The sequence below is a fragment of the Hyperolius riggenbachi genome, chromosome 8, assembly GCF_040937935.1.
Source record: "Hyperolius riggenbachi isolate aHypRig1 chromosome 8, aHypRig1.pri, whole genome shotgun sequence".
NCBI classification, from domain to species: Eukaryota; Metazoa; Chordata; class Amphibia; order Anura; family Hyperoliidae; genus Hyperolius; species Hyperolius riggenbachi.
In genome coordinates, this window is record NC_090653.1 from 231,750,332 (window position 1) to 231,765,312 (window position 14,981).

The following is a 14,981-nucleotide window of genomic DNA, read 5'->3' on the forward strand; positions in this document are numbered from 1 at the left end:
AGCAAAAATAAAATTATTTTCAACTTAGTATACAATCGGTCGTTTTTATTTAAAACACATGGGAAAATTGATCGATTTGATTGTATTATATATTGCCACCTTTAGGGTTAGGCGTTGTATTGACGTGTCTGTTATATGGAAGTCATGGTCTGATAACATCAGAATTTATAAAGAATCCCCCAAATTATGGTATATTTGCCTCAAGCAATAAATACATTTGCCAAGCAAGCCTTTTTTTAAAACTTTCTCTGACTCATGCTGCATGTTTGTCTTTTCTTTTCAGCCTCCGGGTTGGCTGCCATCACTTGATTCATCATCACATTTTCACCAACCTCATTCTGGTCTTCATCATCCTCAGCAGCATCTCTCTAGCTGCAGAAGATCCCATTCGGGCCCACTCTTTCCGTAACCATGTAAGAACCGACGTTGAGGTGTATTAGCATGTAGAGGGGGTCACCTGCTGTCAGATCATTCACCTGTCCCTTGTTCTTGCAGATCCTTGGTTACTTTGATTACGCATTTACATCCATATTTACGGTGGAGATCCTGCTTAAGGTGACAATAGATAATAGCCCCCTTCCATTTGTTTGTGTTTATTTTCTTTCAAATGTGGAACTACCTGAGGAAAGAGCTAAAAAATGCTGCACCAAACTGCGGGGAGTGGTGGTGGTGTTGGGTAATTAGTGTCAGTACCATTATACAAAAATTAAGTAATCAATCTATGAGTAGTAATGCAGAACATTAATCAGGCTGTTAATGATGAGGTTGGACAATACATTTTGCATTCTCGTACTCCAGTGGCAGGTGGGGCCATTATCTGCACAGCATACATCATATGGCTCTTGATGCATGTCATGTGATATGCAGGGACACTTGGAAGACGTACACGGTATGCTGTAGCACGGTGCAACTCTGCATATGAGGAGAAGCGGATGAGGGGGAAGGGGACATTGCTTGCTAAAAAGTAGTTGGTTGGGAGCCTAAATATACTTGCCACACTTGCTATGGGGGCTGTTTCTCTGGCCACACTTGCCACAAAGGGGAAGTTGTTATACTGGCCACTTGCTAGGGGAGGGGGGGGGGGGGGTCCTGCCTTTCTAAACACATTTGTGATGGCAAAGGAGGGGCTGCCATGTTTGCCACATTTGCTATGGGTAACGGGCTGCTTTTCAGGCCATACTGTCTGAGGGACGGAAGGCTGCTTTTCTGGCCATATTTAATGTGGTGGAGGGGAAGAGGGCACTTCTATTCTGATCACACTTGCTATTGCATTGGGGTAATGTAAGAGGAAAGTGAGACTGGCAGCACTTGTTAGGGTGAAGGTAGTTATACTGGCTGTCTCAGCAAAGGTTTTGTGGGAGATGGGAAGCTAATTTTACTTTAAAGCTGTTCTCCTACATACATTTTTGTTGAACTAACTCATTCCTTCCAGGACCCTGACAAAGCACTAGAGGAGGAGATTAGGAAGAGCACCACTCCCTTCTACCAAACTGAGATCTAGGTAGCCAGATGTGACCCCAGTATTAGATTGCCCCAGTCCCTAGTATAGATAGTCAGATGTGCCCCCCATTATTAGGTAGGCATCTGCCCCAGTACAGTCACACATGCCCCCAGTATTAGGCAGCCCCTCTCCCTAGTATATTGATATGTGCCCCCAGTGTTAGGTAGCCCCCCCCCCACTTGCCAGTATAGATAGTCAGATGTGCTCCCCCATTATTAGGTAGGCCTCTGCCCCAATATCGTCACCAATGCCCCCAGTATTAGGCAGCCCCTCTCCCTAGTATATTGAGATGTGCCCCCAGTGTTAGGTAGCCCCCTCCCCCCACTTGCCAGTTTAGATAGTCAGATTTGCCCCCAGTATTAGACAGCTCCTTTCCCCAGTATAGTCAGATGTGCCCCTAGTATTCGACAGTTAGTTCCCATGTATAGTATAATGATGCCCCAGTGTTAGACACCCCCTCCCCTGTAAAGTGAGATGTGTCCCTAGTATTAGACAGCCCCCTTCACCAGTATAATCAGATGTGCCCTGAATATTAGGTAGCTCCCCTCCCCAGTATTGTCAGATGTACCCTAAGTATTAGGCAACCCTCCTCCCACTATAGCTAGATGTGCCCCCAGTTTTTGACAGCCCCCTTCCCCAGTATAGTCAGAGGTGGCAGCAGTATTAACACAGCCTCCTCCTCAGTATACTCTCTACCTAGTAATTGGTATAATTGCAGGTATTGTGGTTGTTGTTCAGATTAAATAAATCATCCAAGCCCTTTAAAATCTAGAATTTCTTATAGCTACTTCCTGTGGTAAGATAGTCTACACTGGGGACATAGTCACACACACCGTCCACATGCTGTCTTACTCTACCTTACTGGTCACCCAACCTGCAGGGAGGAATAAAGGTTTAATAATGAATGGTACCCATGGCAGTGTTTTGTTTATTTAATATTGATCATTTAATTTAAACATTTACATTTAATTTTAAAAAATCATGATTTTTTTTTTCCAAAGACCAACTTTTGTGACAAATTCTACATGGGTGTGTGCATGCGCATTTACAGAATTAAAAGGGAACAAATATTGCCAAGCCTCACCCTGTAAAGCAGCCACCCATTCTTATAACAATGTGCATGCACTGATAAAGGTTTCAAAGTCTCAGAGAACTGCGGTAGTCTGTTGATATCTGCACACCGCTAACAAAGTGTCAGCTGACCAGGGTCTAGTGCCACCTCGCCTGGTTGTATCTGTCACATGGCGAACTAAGCTTAAAGATTCCTGTTATTATTATTATTATTATTATTGATTTATAAAGTGCCAACATATTCCGTGGCACTGTACAAAGTAAGAAACAAACATGGGGTACATAATAATACAGACAATGGTGTACACCAAAATACAAGATACATAATTAGTGACAAAATACAAACTATAGAATTGGTAATGACAGTGATAAAAGTAACATGATGAATAAAATGTATGATTTCCAAGACACAGAAGGGGGAGAGAGCCCTGCCCTTGTGAGCTTACAATCTAAAGGGAATGGGGGGGGGGGGGGGGACAAGAGAAGGGGTAGTATGCAACAAATATATAGAGGCAGTGTGTTTTAGGATACCTAGTAGGAGTGCAATTTGATCTTAGGACAAAGGGAAGTGGCCTAAGGTAGCGCATACGCTTGTCGGAACAAGTGTGTGTTTAGAGAGCGTTAAAAGGTAACAAAGGTTGGCGAGTGACGGATGTGTTGTGGGAGGGCATTCCAGAGGAGGGGTGAAGTGCGTGCAAAGTCTTGTAAACGTGAATGTGAGGAGTTGATTCTAGAGGATGACAACAGAAGATCGTGTGCAGATCTGAGATTGCGATTGGGTTTGTATCTGGAGATTAGTGAGGATATGTACCGGGGGGAGAGAGATTGTGGAGAGCTTTGTAGGTTAGGGTTAGGAGTTTGAACTAAATCCTCTGATTAATTAGCAGCCAGTGAAGAGCTTGACAAAGAGGGTCGGCAGAGGAAGATCGAGAAGAAAGGTGAATGAGGCGAGCAGCTGAGTTCAGTACCGACTGGAGCGGGGCCAGTCTGTTAGAAGGTAGTCCACAAAGTGGTATGTTGCAGTAGTCCAGACGAGAAATTATAAGAGCATGTATTAACATTTTAGTTGTATCTTGAATGAGAAAAGGACGGATGCGAGATATGTTTTTGAGTTGGAGATGGCAGGAGCTGGTTATGGAGTGAACATGAGGAATAAAAGAGAGAGATGAGTCTAATATTACCCCCAAGCACCGAGCTTTGGGAACTGAAGTTATGTGATCCTTTGGCTTTTGTAATTCAGGCTCTTTGCGCCTTTCTGCGTTTGTGCCATTTTGTATTGCCTTTCCACTGTGTCTAATTATTCTGCTTGTTATTGTCACCCGCTATCAACAAGCCTATTCTTCTTTCCTTTCTTCAATTCTGGTGTCTTCTTCAGATGACGGCCTATGGGGCTTTTCTGCACAAAGGCTCCTTCTGCAGGAACTGGTTCAACCTCCTGGACCTGCTAGTTGTGAGCGTGTCTCTCATCTCCTTTGGGATTCAGTGAGTAGAGAATAATTGTTCTTTGCCTCTTCCCCTCTCCAGAGGACAGGGTCTATATCTGGAAGTACAGGGTGCAAAACAGATGGGTTATACCAGGTATTGATGAATATAATTTTGCCTTCTTAAAACAGAAGGTATTTGCAAAAAAATTAGCTGTAATTGAGCAACTGTGTTTTCCCATGATGCATCACTCCTGAATATGCAAATCATCTATTCCCCCCTCCAGTGGTATATCTAAGGAGCTATGGGCCCCAGTGCGAGTTTTACATTGCCCTCCCTCCTTCCCCCCATCCCCCAAGCGCTTTAAACATACAAATGATGCGGAGCGCCAAAGCCTGCCAAGGACAATCAGAGTGTCTGAGGTGCAAGAAGAGGTTGGGGAACAGCTTTTAAATTACAAGTGCAGGATCAATAAAGAGCTAATATTGCGGTTGAGGGAGGTCCCTATTGGTACCCTCTGGCCCAAGGGCCCCAGTGCAGTCAAGACCTCTGTACGCCCTATTGCTACGGCACTGTGCATATCTAGAACTGCTGTAGTATAGTGAGACTATAGCTAATAAATTATTGCAAATATGCTCTGTTTTGAGATGGCAAAATGTAGCTTTGCTTTTTGGTCTCTTTTAGGGCTCTTTCACATCAGACAACGCGAACAGGAGCCGTTCTCCTGCACGCGTTGTCTGCCTGCGGCGTGTCGTCGGGTATCTGCGGTGCGACGCAATCAGCAGCGGTAGCTGGTAATTAAACCCGACGGAAACCGCCGGCTCGCGGGTGCGTTGGAGGAAAAACTGCGCCCGGGTGCGTCGGAACCGCAACGCATCGAAACGCAGCGTCGAGTGTGAAAGGTAAAATGAAAGTCTATGGACTTTCATCTTACCTTGGTTAACGCAAACGGCTTCCGTTTGCGTTAACGCAGAAAGTCTGCCCTAATGTGAAAGAGCCCTTAGCCCTTTATAAATTCCTAGAGGTTCTGGGTCACCATGGACTACTAGTGTATTCCTTAGACCAGGTCTTGTGAAAGACATAAAATAGATCTAAGGGAATGAAACGTTATCCAATGTTCCCAGGAATGTGGGTACATAACTCTACCTACTTAATTTTTACTATTATGCTCACCCAGCTGTTAGGGGCCAAGTGAATAGATGAAAGATTACATTTCATATTGACATACAAACATGTTATGGTGAACGTGAACCTAAAAAAAGATTAAAAAAAGTAATATTCAGTTTGTGTTAATCCTGAATTAAAAAAAAAGGTTTTTTTTATTTATTCTGTTTTATTTATATATTATGTTTAGTACTAACTCAGAAATTCATAACTAATATTTTTTTTAATATACTGTATATTATAGTGTGTGAGTGTATTTACATTTTTGACCACTAGATGTCCCCACACTTTTTCCTGTGTGCTGTAAACAGTTATGTATATGTGTTGTTTACTTTCACTCTGTAAATAAATACCGGCATCTTGCGGATGACGGCTTTCATTCATTACAGGCACTGTGATCAGCTTTGGGAACACATGTTCCCATCCACTGATCACAGACTGATGGTATGGCAGCAGAAATGAATAGAAGCATGGCCGCGATTGGAAAAGTAAATAAATAAATATGCATATTTACGCTCCTGGTTGTTAAGTGAAGTTTTCAGGGGCTTAGATATGCATAGCAGAGCTGGAGAAGTAGTACATTTTGTAATTTTTAAAATGTGATCAGAGCTTCATCTGCTGGTAAGTCTGGCAGTCTTTGTAAAAACAAATGAGGTCTCATTTTGCTGTAGTACAGTAAAGGTAAGATGGCTGTACTGTGAACAAAAAGGCCCAGTTATCAGTCACTGTGTCTGACAGCTCATAAAATAATACCAGGCAGAACAGTGAACAAGCTGAATTAACTGTAATATATCAGGTTTATAATTATAAATGAATCAAATGTTTTATTTACAATGCTAATTTTTTTTTCTAAAAATGCTAAAAGCATTGTACGTAAATGAAACAAGTATTCTAAAAAAACAACAACAACATATATTTACTATTATTATTTGTATTGGCTTTAGATAGCACCAACGCAAACTCAGGAAATGTGCTGCACCCATCAAACATGCTATGCCTTAGAGAACGTAATGCATTCAGAAAGGAGAAAAGAATGGCTCATCAACGCCGCCTGTTGGATAAATGTACATCAATATTTATTAGGTCAACAAAATCAAACATATATAAAACCTCATAAAATAACGATAAACGTATCCTGTACTGATATATAATTTGTATAACTTAATTGCAAATGAGGACCTCTATATAATTATGTACTTTGGATAGGTTCAATATTGAACCCCCTAATACTGAACCGGAAAGTGCTTGTATCAGTACTATAGAACCTAGGTTCTCAATGTGTGGTACGCGTACCCCAGGGGGTACTTCTGATGGTTCCAGGGGGTACTCAGGCTTGACATACTTAACCAAGAATAACAAATTTTGAGTTTTAGAAAATGCTAAATCTAACTTAAACAACACCAAATCAGTATTTTATCTAATTAAAAGCAATAGTAAATGCTTGGAAATTGTTTAGGACCACTTATCATGTGCTACCATTAAATATATATTTGTCAAGGGGTACTTGTGATAATTTTGACTATACCAGGGGGTACTTGGTGAGCACAGGGTTTTAAAAGGGGTACATACCAATAAAATGTTGAGAAACACTGCTATAGAACATATATTATTATCCATTGAGTACAAAAATAGTGAAAAAAATACATGTGAAACGTTAACAATATTTTTTGGAATATAAGACGCACTTTTTCCTCTTCCAAATTGGGGTAAAAGTGGGTGTGCGTCTTATATTTGGAATATACGGTAAAAAGAAGTGCAGAGTGCGCAGCGCAGGGAAGGACTTACCCATCCTGCCGCCCCACTCCTCTCCCCCTTGCTCTGGTCCTGTGGATGCTGTTGGTGTTACTTGTACGGCACAAGCACGGAGGACCAGGAACAGCATAGCAGCAGGCAGCTGATGTGTCTTGATACATTGCCAGCTCCAGGATGAGAAGAAGAGAAGAGGAGCGCGTTGGAATCCACAGGACCGGAGTGAGGGGGAGAGGAGTGTGGTGGCAGGATCAGGTGAAGTATGGAAGTGTTTGTTTAGTATAGTTTTAGTGCATTGTTAGTGCAGTACAGTGCAGTGTAGTATAGCTTAGCTGGTAGGGCAGCAGTGATTAGTGTAGTGTAGCTGGTCAGTGTAGCTTAGACAGAGTAGCTTAGAGACAGTGTGGGGGTAGGGGGGCAAAAGGTCCATAAGACCCACTGCACTATAGATGCACCGAGGCATAGTATTTTACTTTTTTCCCCTGATCTTTGCCCTCTTAACCTAGGTGCATGTTATAGTCTGTAGCGCCTTATATTCCTAGCTCGATTCATGTCCTGTAATTATGCTTTACCATCAGGGATTAATCCTGTAGTCTGTGGCCACCCTCAAACTGTCTTGGTGGGTTTACACTCTGTGGCTGTGACTTTACACCGCTTGTGTTTGTCCCACAGCTCCAGCGCTATCTCCGTTGTAAAGATTCTCCGTGTGCTGAGAGTGTTGCGTCCACTGAGAGCCATCAACAGAGCCAAGGGGCTGAAGGTAAAGTCTCTTCTATCAGTGCTCTACAGTACACTACAGACTGGCTAGCTTACATGAACAAAATAAGGCAATGCAACAGTTTTCATGCTATATAGATTACATACATTAAAGCCCTGTTCAGTTATATGCATTCAAAGGGTATCTGCTATTAAAATACACAAAACAATTTGATATTTACCTCAGTAGAGGGAAGTCTCTGGATAGTAGAGGCCTGCATCGGGTCGGATACCTACGGATACCCTTGGGTTAACCGAAAACTCAGGTTGGGTTTGGGTACCCATTTTAATTGCAGGTAGGTTGTGGGTGCGGGTCAGGTTGTGGGTAGAGTGGGCAGAAGGGAGCTGTTATAGTCACCCGTCTGGAGGGCTTGATCAGCTTCTCCTTGCCTCCACTGCGGCGGCGCTGCACTCCTGACAGCCTCTTCTGGATTCCGATCACGTGACATGACATATGATCGTAACTCAGTGGATGGTGTCAGCATTGCAGCGCCACCTGGTGGTGGGAGAGGGGTGATGGAAAAGACTCTCCCACCACCAGGCAGCGCTGCAATGCTGACACCATCCTCTGGTTTACGATCACATGTCATATCATGTGATCGGAAGCCAAAAGAGGATGTCGGGAGTGCAGTGCCGCCAAGGAGGAGAGAAAGGAACCAAATCCAGCCAGCCGGACAGGTAACTATATCAGCTCCTTTCTGCCCGCTCTTCATGGCTGCATTAGGTAGTCAAAAAGCGGGTTGTGGCTCCGGACACTCGCAGGTCGGGTGCGGGTATCAGAATGCCCAGAAAGTGGGTCGTGGGTCAGGTGCAGGTTTACGGGGTGCAGGTGCAGGTTTGGTGCAGATCTTAAAAAGTAGATCCATGAAGGCCTCTAGTCCAGAGTCTTTCCTGATCTTACTCCCCTCCGTTCCAGCGCTGTGACTCATTGAATATATTCAACAATAATGTCAAATATGTTGCTGGCAGACGCGCTCCCCTGTATAAGGCCTCTTGCACACTACGGGCTTGATTCACAAAGCGGTACTAACTGTTAGCATGCCTGTGAAAACCCCCTTAGCACGTCTAAACAAAACTTTATGCGTGTAAGACTTTACGCGCGCACTGCACAGAGCGCAGGGCACTCTGCGCGAAGTGCCCATTTAAGCCTATGGGACTTAGCACGCACAGGACTTTGCGCGCGCAAAGTTACCACGCGATCTGATTGAGAAATCCGGTGCTAACCTACTTAGCACCCTGGTTAGCACGTCTAAAGACTTTAGACGTGCTAAGTAGGTTAGCACCGCTTTGTGAATCAAGCCCTACATGCGATTCCGATTTTTTTTATACGTCCGAATAAAAATCTTAGCAGCATGCAGTACGTTTTTTGATTGGAATCCAAAATCGCATCAGATGAATAATCGGAATCACATGTAGTGTGTAAGAGGCCTAAGAGCGCAGTCACACTTCACAAGGACAAAGTACAGCCCATGGCTGTGCAGTAGCACAAAGCTGCTTGGGCACGGAGTTAAAATTGCACAAGCAGCTTTGTGCTGTGAACCTTACTGGCACATATGTTGTGCAGCTCATACATAAGAGGAGCTCGGCTGCAAAGAAGAAAAGGGTACAGGCAAAGGAGACAAAATAGAGGGTGAACAGTCATCCTGGAACGAATAAACACAGAGACACCAGGAACCTAAATGGTGCAGTACGTCACAAATGATAGAAGAAGCCAAAAAAATATGAACAGAGGGTACTCACAAAGTTTTAAAGGGGCAACCAACCACTGTAGGCAGGTGGAGATCAATAAACCCGACTCCACTCGGGGGTCCAGGGGATCTAGCCGAAGATGGTTGCACTTCTTCAGAAAAAGGCCCTAGGGGCCCGTAAACAAAGTCCAAGGGTATCCCCTACCCTGAGTCGTGGGGGGGGGGGGGGGGGGTATACAATGCACAACAGGATGAATAGGTGCCCAGAAAATGATTAAATGAAAACAGTAAAATAAATAAAGTTTGAGGTGGCTTACCTCAATGGAGACATATTTATATAAAAATGAACTTTAATAGCACTGGCAACACGTTTTGTGGGCCTCTGTCCACTTCCTCAGGCCAAATCAAGTGCCTCACTGTGTTAAGAGCCAAGGATTTAGCGCTCAAACCTTGGCCCTCGGCGCCCTCCGTTCATTTCCGCCGCAATTATTCACTTAGAACTGGCCCCAGGTCGGGTCGTTTCATTATTCCCCTCCAAAGATGGCCGCCGAGCTGAGCCGCTGCTGCGCAGTACGCATTGACACGAGTGCGGCTGCGCAGCTCTCAGCCCTCCTCCAGCCGCGTACTCGCTCCCCGCGTCCTCCTGTGCGTCCATCGGGCGCGGCTGGAGGAGGGCTGAAATCTGTGCAGCCACACTTGTGTCAGTGCATACTGCGCAGCCGCAGCTCAGCTCGACGGCCATCTTTGGAGGGGAATAATGAAACGACCCGTGCTGTGGGGTAGGGACCCGACCTGGGGCCAGTTCTAAGTGAATAATTGCAGCGGAAATGAACGGAGGGCGCCGATGGCTTCCTCCATGGCTTTTAAAAACGCACTCAGGTAATGATCTGTTTTTGTATGTCTGGCCTCGGAAGTGCTTTAACACAGTGAGGCACTTGATTTGGCCTGAGGAAGCATGAGGTCTGAGGTCAGGGACCCACGAAATGCGTTGCCAGTGCTATTAAAGTTCATTTTTATATGAATTTGTCTCCATTGAGGTAAGCCATCTCAAACTTTATTTTATTGTTTTTAATTAATTTTATCATTTTCTGAGTGCCTTTTCATCCTGTTGTACAGGCAGAGGAGGATCGGGAAGCCTCTGGAGCACTTGCAGGCTTACCATTACAGAACTAATTATTTACACTGACTCTGGGTGATTCTTCTGTCTCCTCAGCATGTCGTCCAGTGTGTGTTCGTCGCTATCCGAACTATTGGTAACATCATGATAGTCACCACTCTGCTCCAGTTCATGTTTGCCTGCATTGGGGTTCAGCTTTTTAAGGTAAAATCTCCAATACCTGTTCTTTGCAAATGTATTTCAAAGATAACATAAAAGGCCATCAGGCAGGGGTGTAACTAGAAACCACTGGGCCTCCCCGCGAAAATTTGGATGCCCCTTCCTCCCTCTCTGGGGCCCGCTCAGAGCCGTTTTGGGGATTGCAGCATGAGGGAAGAGCATTGGCCCCCACATCGGTGGGGAGGGGGCCCCACCCACCCCCTCCCTCACCTCAGGCACTCCCGCATTAATTGGCGTCAGGAGCAGCGGCGGCAGGAACACAAGCATACCTCCATGCTTCCTGATAAACAGGATGTAGCGTGTGTGGCACTTAGACATTGGACCTCTGCAATGGAAGCATGGAGGTATGCTTGTGTTCCTGAGGGGAGAGCCCGAGGTGAGGGCCGCCCTCCCCGCCGATGCGGGGGTCAATGCTCTCCCCTCATGCTGCGACCCCTCCTGCCCCCCGGTGCAGAGGCAGGAACCCCTATTGTTACGCCACTGCAATCAGGCCTTCGTGACCAGAAAACAAAATCACAGTTCCTACCTTGAAGCTGCTGATCGGTGCTTACAGCTTCCCACACTTGCCAGCTGAGTTCCTCTACCCATATGTACAAAGTCCAGAACGGTCGGCATCGCTGTTACATTACGGGATTAAAAACTTTTATTTCTAAAAGTTAAAAGCATACAAGAAGCTGGAACAGCGACATGTAATGCAACATGAAGGTCTCACAATAAATATATATATTTAACAAATAAACATCCTTTTGTGGCAAACGTGGCACTAGCCAATCAAAGTATTTAGACCTGATGGGGAACTGCGGTATACTCAGTAAACTGTGCCCATCAGCACCTTCGTGGACCAGATGGGGAACTAAAGCACAGTTCAAAGCTCCGCCCCTTGTCTCATGCAACATGTTAAGCCCCTCCTACAGCAGCAATGCTGACCAGTGGCTAGTGCTGTTTTATTACATTAGCAGCATTGCTTGAAAAAGGGCATAAGCCCAAAGTGGTCGGCTGTTGCTGTTACAGCTTCTTGTATGCTTTTAACTTCTGGAAATACAAATTTGTAATTTCTTAAAGGGAACCTGAAGTGAAAGGGATATGGAGACTGCCATATTTATTTCCTTTTAAACAATGCCAGCTGCCTGGCTGTCCTGCAGATCCTCTAATACATTTAGCCATAGAAAAGGAACTGGCATGCAGATCAGGTGATTCTAACAAAAGTCTGACCAGATTAGCTCCAGGCTTGTTTCAGCTGTGGGATTCAGATACTACTGCAGCCAAATAAATCATCAGGACTGCCAGGCAACTGGTATTGCTTAAAATGAAATAAACACGAAAGCCTTCATATCCCTCTCGCTTCAGGTTCCTTTTAACAGTAGTGCCAACCATTCCTTGTGAGTGTGCGCTCCTCTATTCTATCCATGATTTCCTCTCCAACAATTGCAAATAGGGAATTCTCTCTTTCTCCTTATGAATCTTACAATAGGCAGTCAGGACAGAGGTTGTTGCACTTCCAAGTGTAAACATCACAAGCTCTGCCTATGCCAAACCCCCCTTAGCCCAAGTACATTTGATTTGGGTTCAGGTTACGTTGGTGTCAGAATGCCAGTATGCCTGTGCAATGCTAGCACTGGTGGTACTTTTTTCACTTCTTCATCGTTTGGCTTTCTGAAAACTACACTTCCACTTATTTAAACAAACCTTCTATGTAAGCACATAGGAGCAGCAGCGTAACTAAGGAGCTTGGAGCCCCAATGTGGGTTTTACATGGGGCCCCAAGCACTCTATTGATATTGAGCCTCAAAACCTACAAAGGACAGCAGCAGTGTCAGAGAGGTGTATTTAGAGTAAGGAAACAGTTTGTTAAAGAGGAACTGTCATAAAAATCTTAACATTTAAAACACAAATAAGAAGTAAGTTTCTTTCTGAGTAAAATTAGCCATAAATTACTTCTCTCCTATGTTGCTGGCATTTACAGTAAGTAGTAGAAATCTGACATTACTGACAGGTTTTGGGCTAGTCCATCTCTCCATGGGGGATTCTCAGCCTGACCTTTTTTCTTTTTTAAAGACACTCCCTGAAAAAGATTTATACAAAGATGCTGACCAACCTCCCTGCTCACCGTACACTTTTTGGGCAGTTGGACGGAGCAAGTGCCATTCACTAAGTGCATTCTAAAAATACAGAAATCCCTGTGAACACCCCATGAAGAGATGGGCTAGTCCTAAACCTGTCACCTCTGTCAGATTTCTACTACTTACTGTAAGTGACAGCAACATAGGAGAAAAGTAATTTATGGCTCATTTTACTCTGGAAGAAATGTACTTCTAAATTGTATACGTTTACATATATTTTACATTTTAAGATTTTTGTGACAGAGGTCTTTTAATTAAGGATTACCATTATGCAATGCACATATAGAAGTGTTCATTACCAGCATAATACCAATAAAAAGCTAATAAGATTGATGGAGGGCCCCGAGTAGGTCCCTCTGGCCCAAGGGCCCCGATTTGGCAGCAACCTCTGCATGCCCTTTTGCTACACCACTGCATAGGAGCTACTGCAACACAAAGGTAACAGTTGCCAAAAAAACAAAGCAGTGTTCAACCAGTTAGAAAAAGCATACAAAATGTTATCCAAAAACAGTGTTGTCCTCACAAACAACCGCGCTAATACCGAGCCTCCGCAATACTCAATGCCCCCCCCCCCCCCCCTACTAAAATGCCTTAAACCTATTACTGTGATGCATTGAGGGAAATGTTGCTGACCACCCTGACCAAAACTGTTCCCGACTGGTCTACTCACAAACTATTCATTTCTAGTGGAGAGGGGCCCTAAGCAGGGGCATAATTAGAACAATGGAGCAGCCCTTGCCACTGCAGGGGGGGGGGGGAGTGGTCAGAGCTTTAAGGGGGCCCCAACTACTACTTCACTCTCTCTAATAAAAGGGCCCATCCTTCAGATCAGGTGTTTTTGTGGCTACACTTGTTATGGGTGTGAAGACTACTATAGCCACACTTGCTTTATGACCCTTGCAGGATGGCCCCCCAGACTGGGAGAGTTACCAGAGGTAAGCAAGGGAAAGGGTATGAATATTGGGGGCCCCATCAAAGTTTTGCTTAGGGGAGGGGGCAGATGATTTGTAGTTACACCCCTGGCCCAAAGGCAGAGATGGATTAAGATGTAATGGGGCCCTAGGCAAGGTAGTAGGTTTTGGGCCCCCTTGTGGTCCTTTTGGTAAGCTAAAGTAAACGGAGGTTTAAGAAGGTGTCAGGTTGGCCCCTAGACACCCACTAGAGCCCAAACACCTGCCTAGGTTGCCTAGGTGTAAAGGTAGCAACTAGGTTGCCTAGTGGATGATCCTGCTCTGCCCTAAGTGACCTCTGTCAACCCCGGAGGGCCCTTGTACACATGCTAGATTCCAGGCCAAGAACAGTCTAGCTCAGGCATGGGCAAACTTGGCCCTCCAGCTGTTAAGGAACTACAAGTCCCACAATGCATTTGCCTATATGAGTCATGACTGTGGCTGTCAGACTCCTGCAATGCATTGTGGGACTTGTAGTTCCTTAACAGCTGGAGGGCCAAGATTGCCCCTGCCTGGTCTAGCTTGAGATAAGTAGATTTCCTGGAATCGGGCTTGAGAGGGCGAATGTGATTGGTTTTGAAGTACTGACAGTTTGATAAATGAAGTCCATTTGTTTCTCGCAGTTGTCCTATCTGTGTTTGAGAATCACTATATGCTGATGTCGGATCCATGATGCATTTAGCAGCGCAGCTGACTTAAGTAAAAGCACAGCTTCCTTTTTTAATAGCACTTATAATTACATTTGCCTCCAAGATGCTGTCACAGAGTGCACCATTGCAGCATTTCTCATCTTTAATAAAGCATGCTCCGCTCTGTAGTAGCCAGTGTTGACTGAGTTCCTCCTGACGTCTATCAGCGTTTCTCAGCCAGATGAGCAATAACTTCCACGTATTTCTGACCGCATTCAGATCTTGTTAACATGTCTGTGCAGCATGGAATTGGAGCAATCAGCGGCAGAGCAATGGGGGATGCAGTGGCTGCACTGGGGCCCCTGGTCCAGAGGGGCCCTCCTTCAACTGCTGTATTGATGCTGTGCTGGTAATAACCATCTCTCAAAGTTAATGTACTTGGAAGTGGCGCCCCAAGTGGAGATAAAATGTTTAAAAACACATTGAAAGGCAAGAATAACTTATTGCAATGATGGACAAACGCTAGTAGGTGTAAAAAAAAAAAATACAAGCTTTGTTATTTGCTTAAAGAGGACCTGAACTTACAACCTACTTT

At 44.7% G+C, this 14,981-nt stretch overlaps 1 protein-coding gene across 7 annotated transcripts in view; it reads left to right on the forward strand.

Annotated features, from left to right (window-relative positions):
* Window positions 1-14,981, forward strand: part of CACNA1F (calcium voltage-gated channel subunit alpha1 F) — a 349,606-nt gene that overhangs the window by 223,441 nt on the left and 111,184 nt on the right. For all 7 annotated transcript variants that reach the window (XM_068248313.1, XM_068248312.1, XM_068248314.1 and 4 more), the window contains 5 exons: window positions 284-413; window positions 496-555; window positions 3,948-4,054; window positions 7,580-7,667; window positions 10,565-10,672. In XM_068248313.1, the coding sequence (XP_068104414.1) occupies window positions 284-413; window positions 496-555; window positions 3,948-4,054; window positions 7,580-7,667; window positions 10,565-10,672 (493 nt within the window). The remainder of the gene's footprint in view (window positions 1-283; window positions 414-495; window positions 556-3,947; window positions 4,055-7,579; window positions 7,668-10,564; window positions 10,673-14,981) is intronic.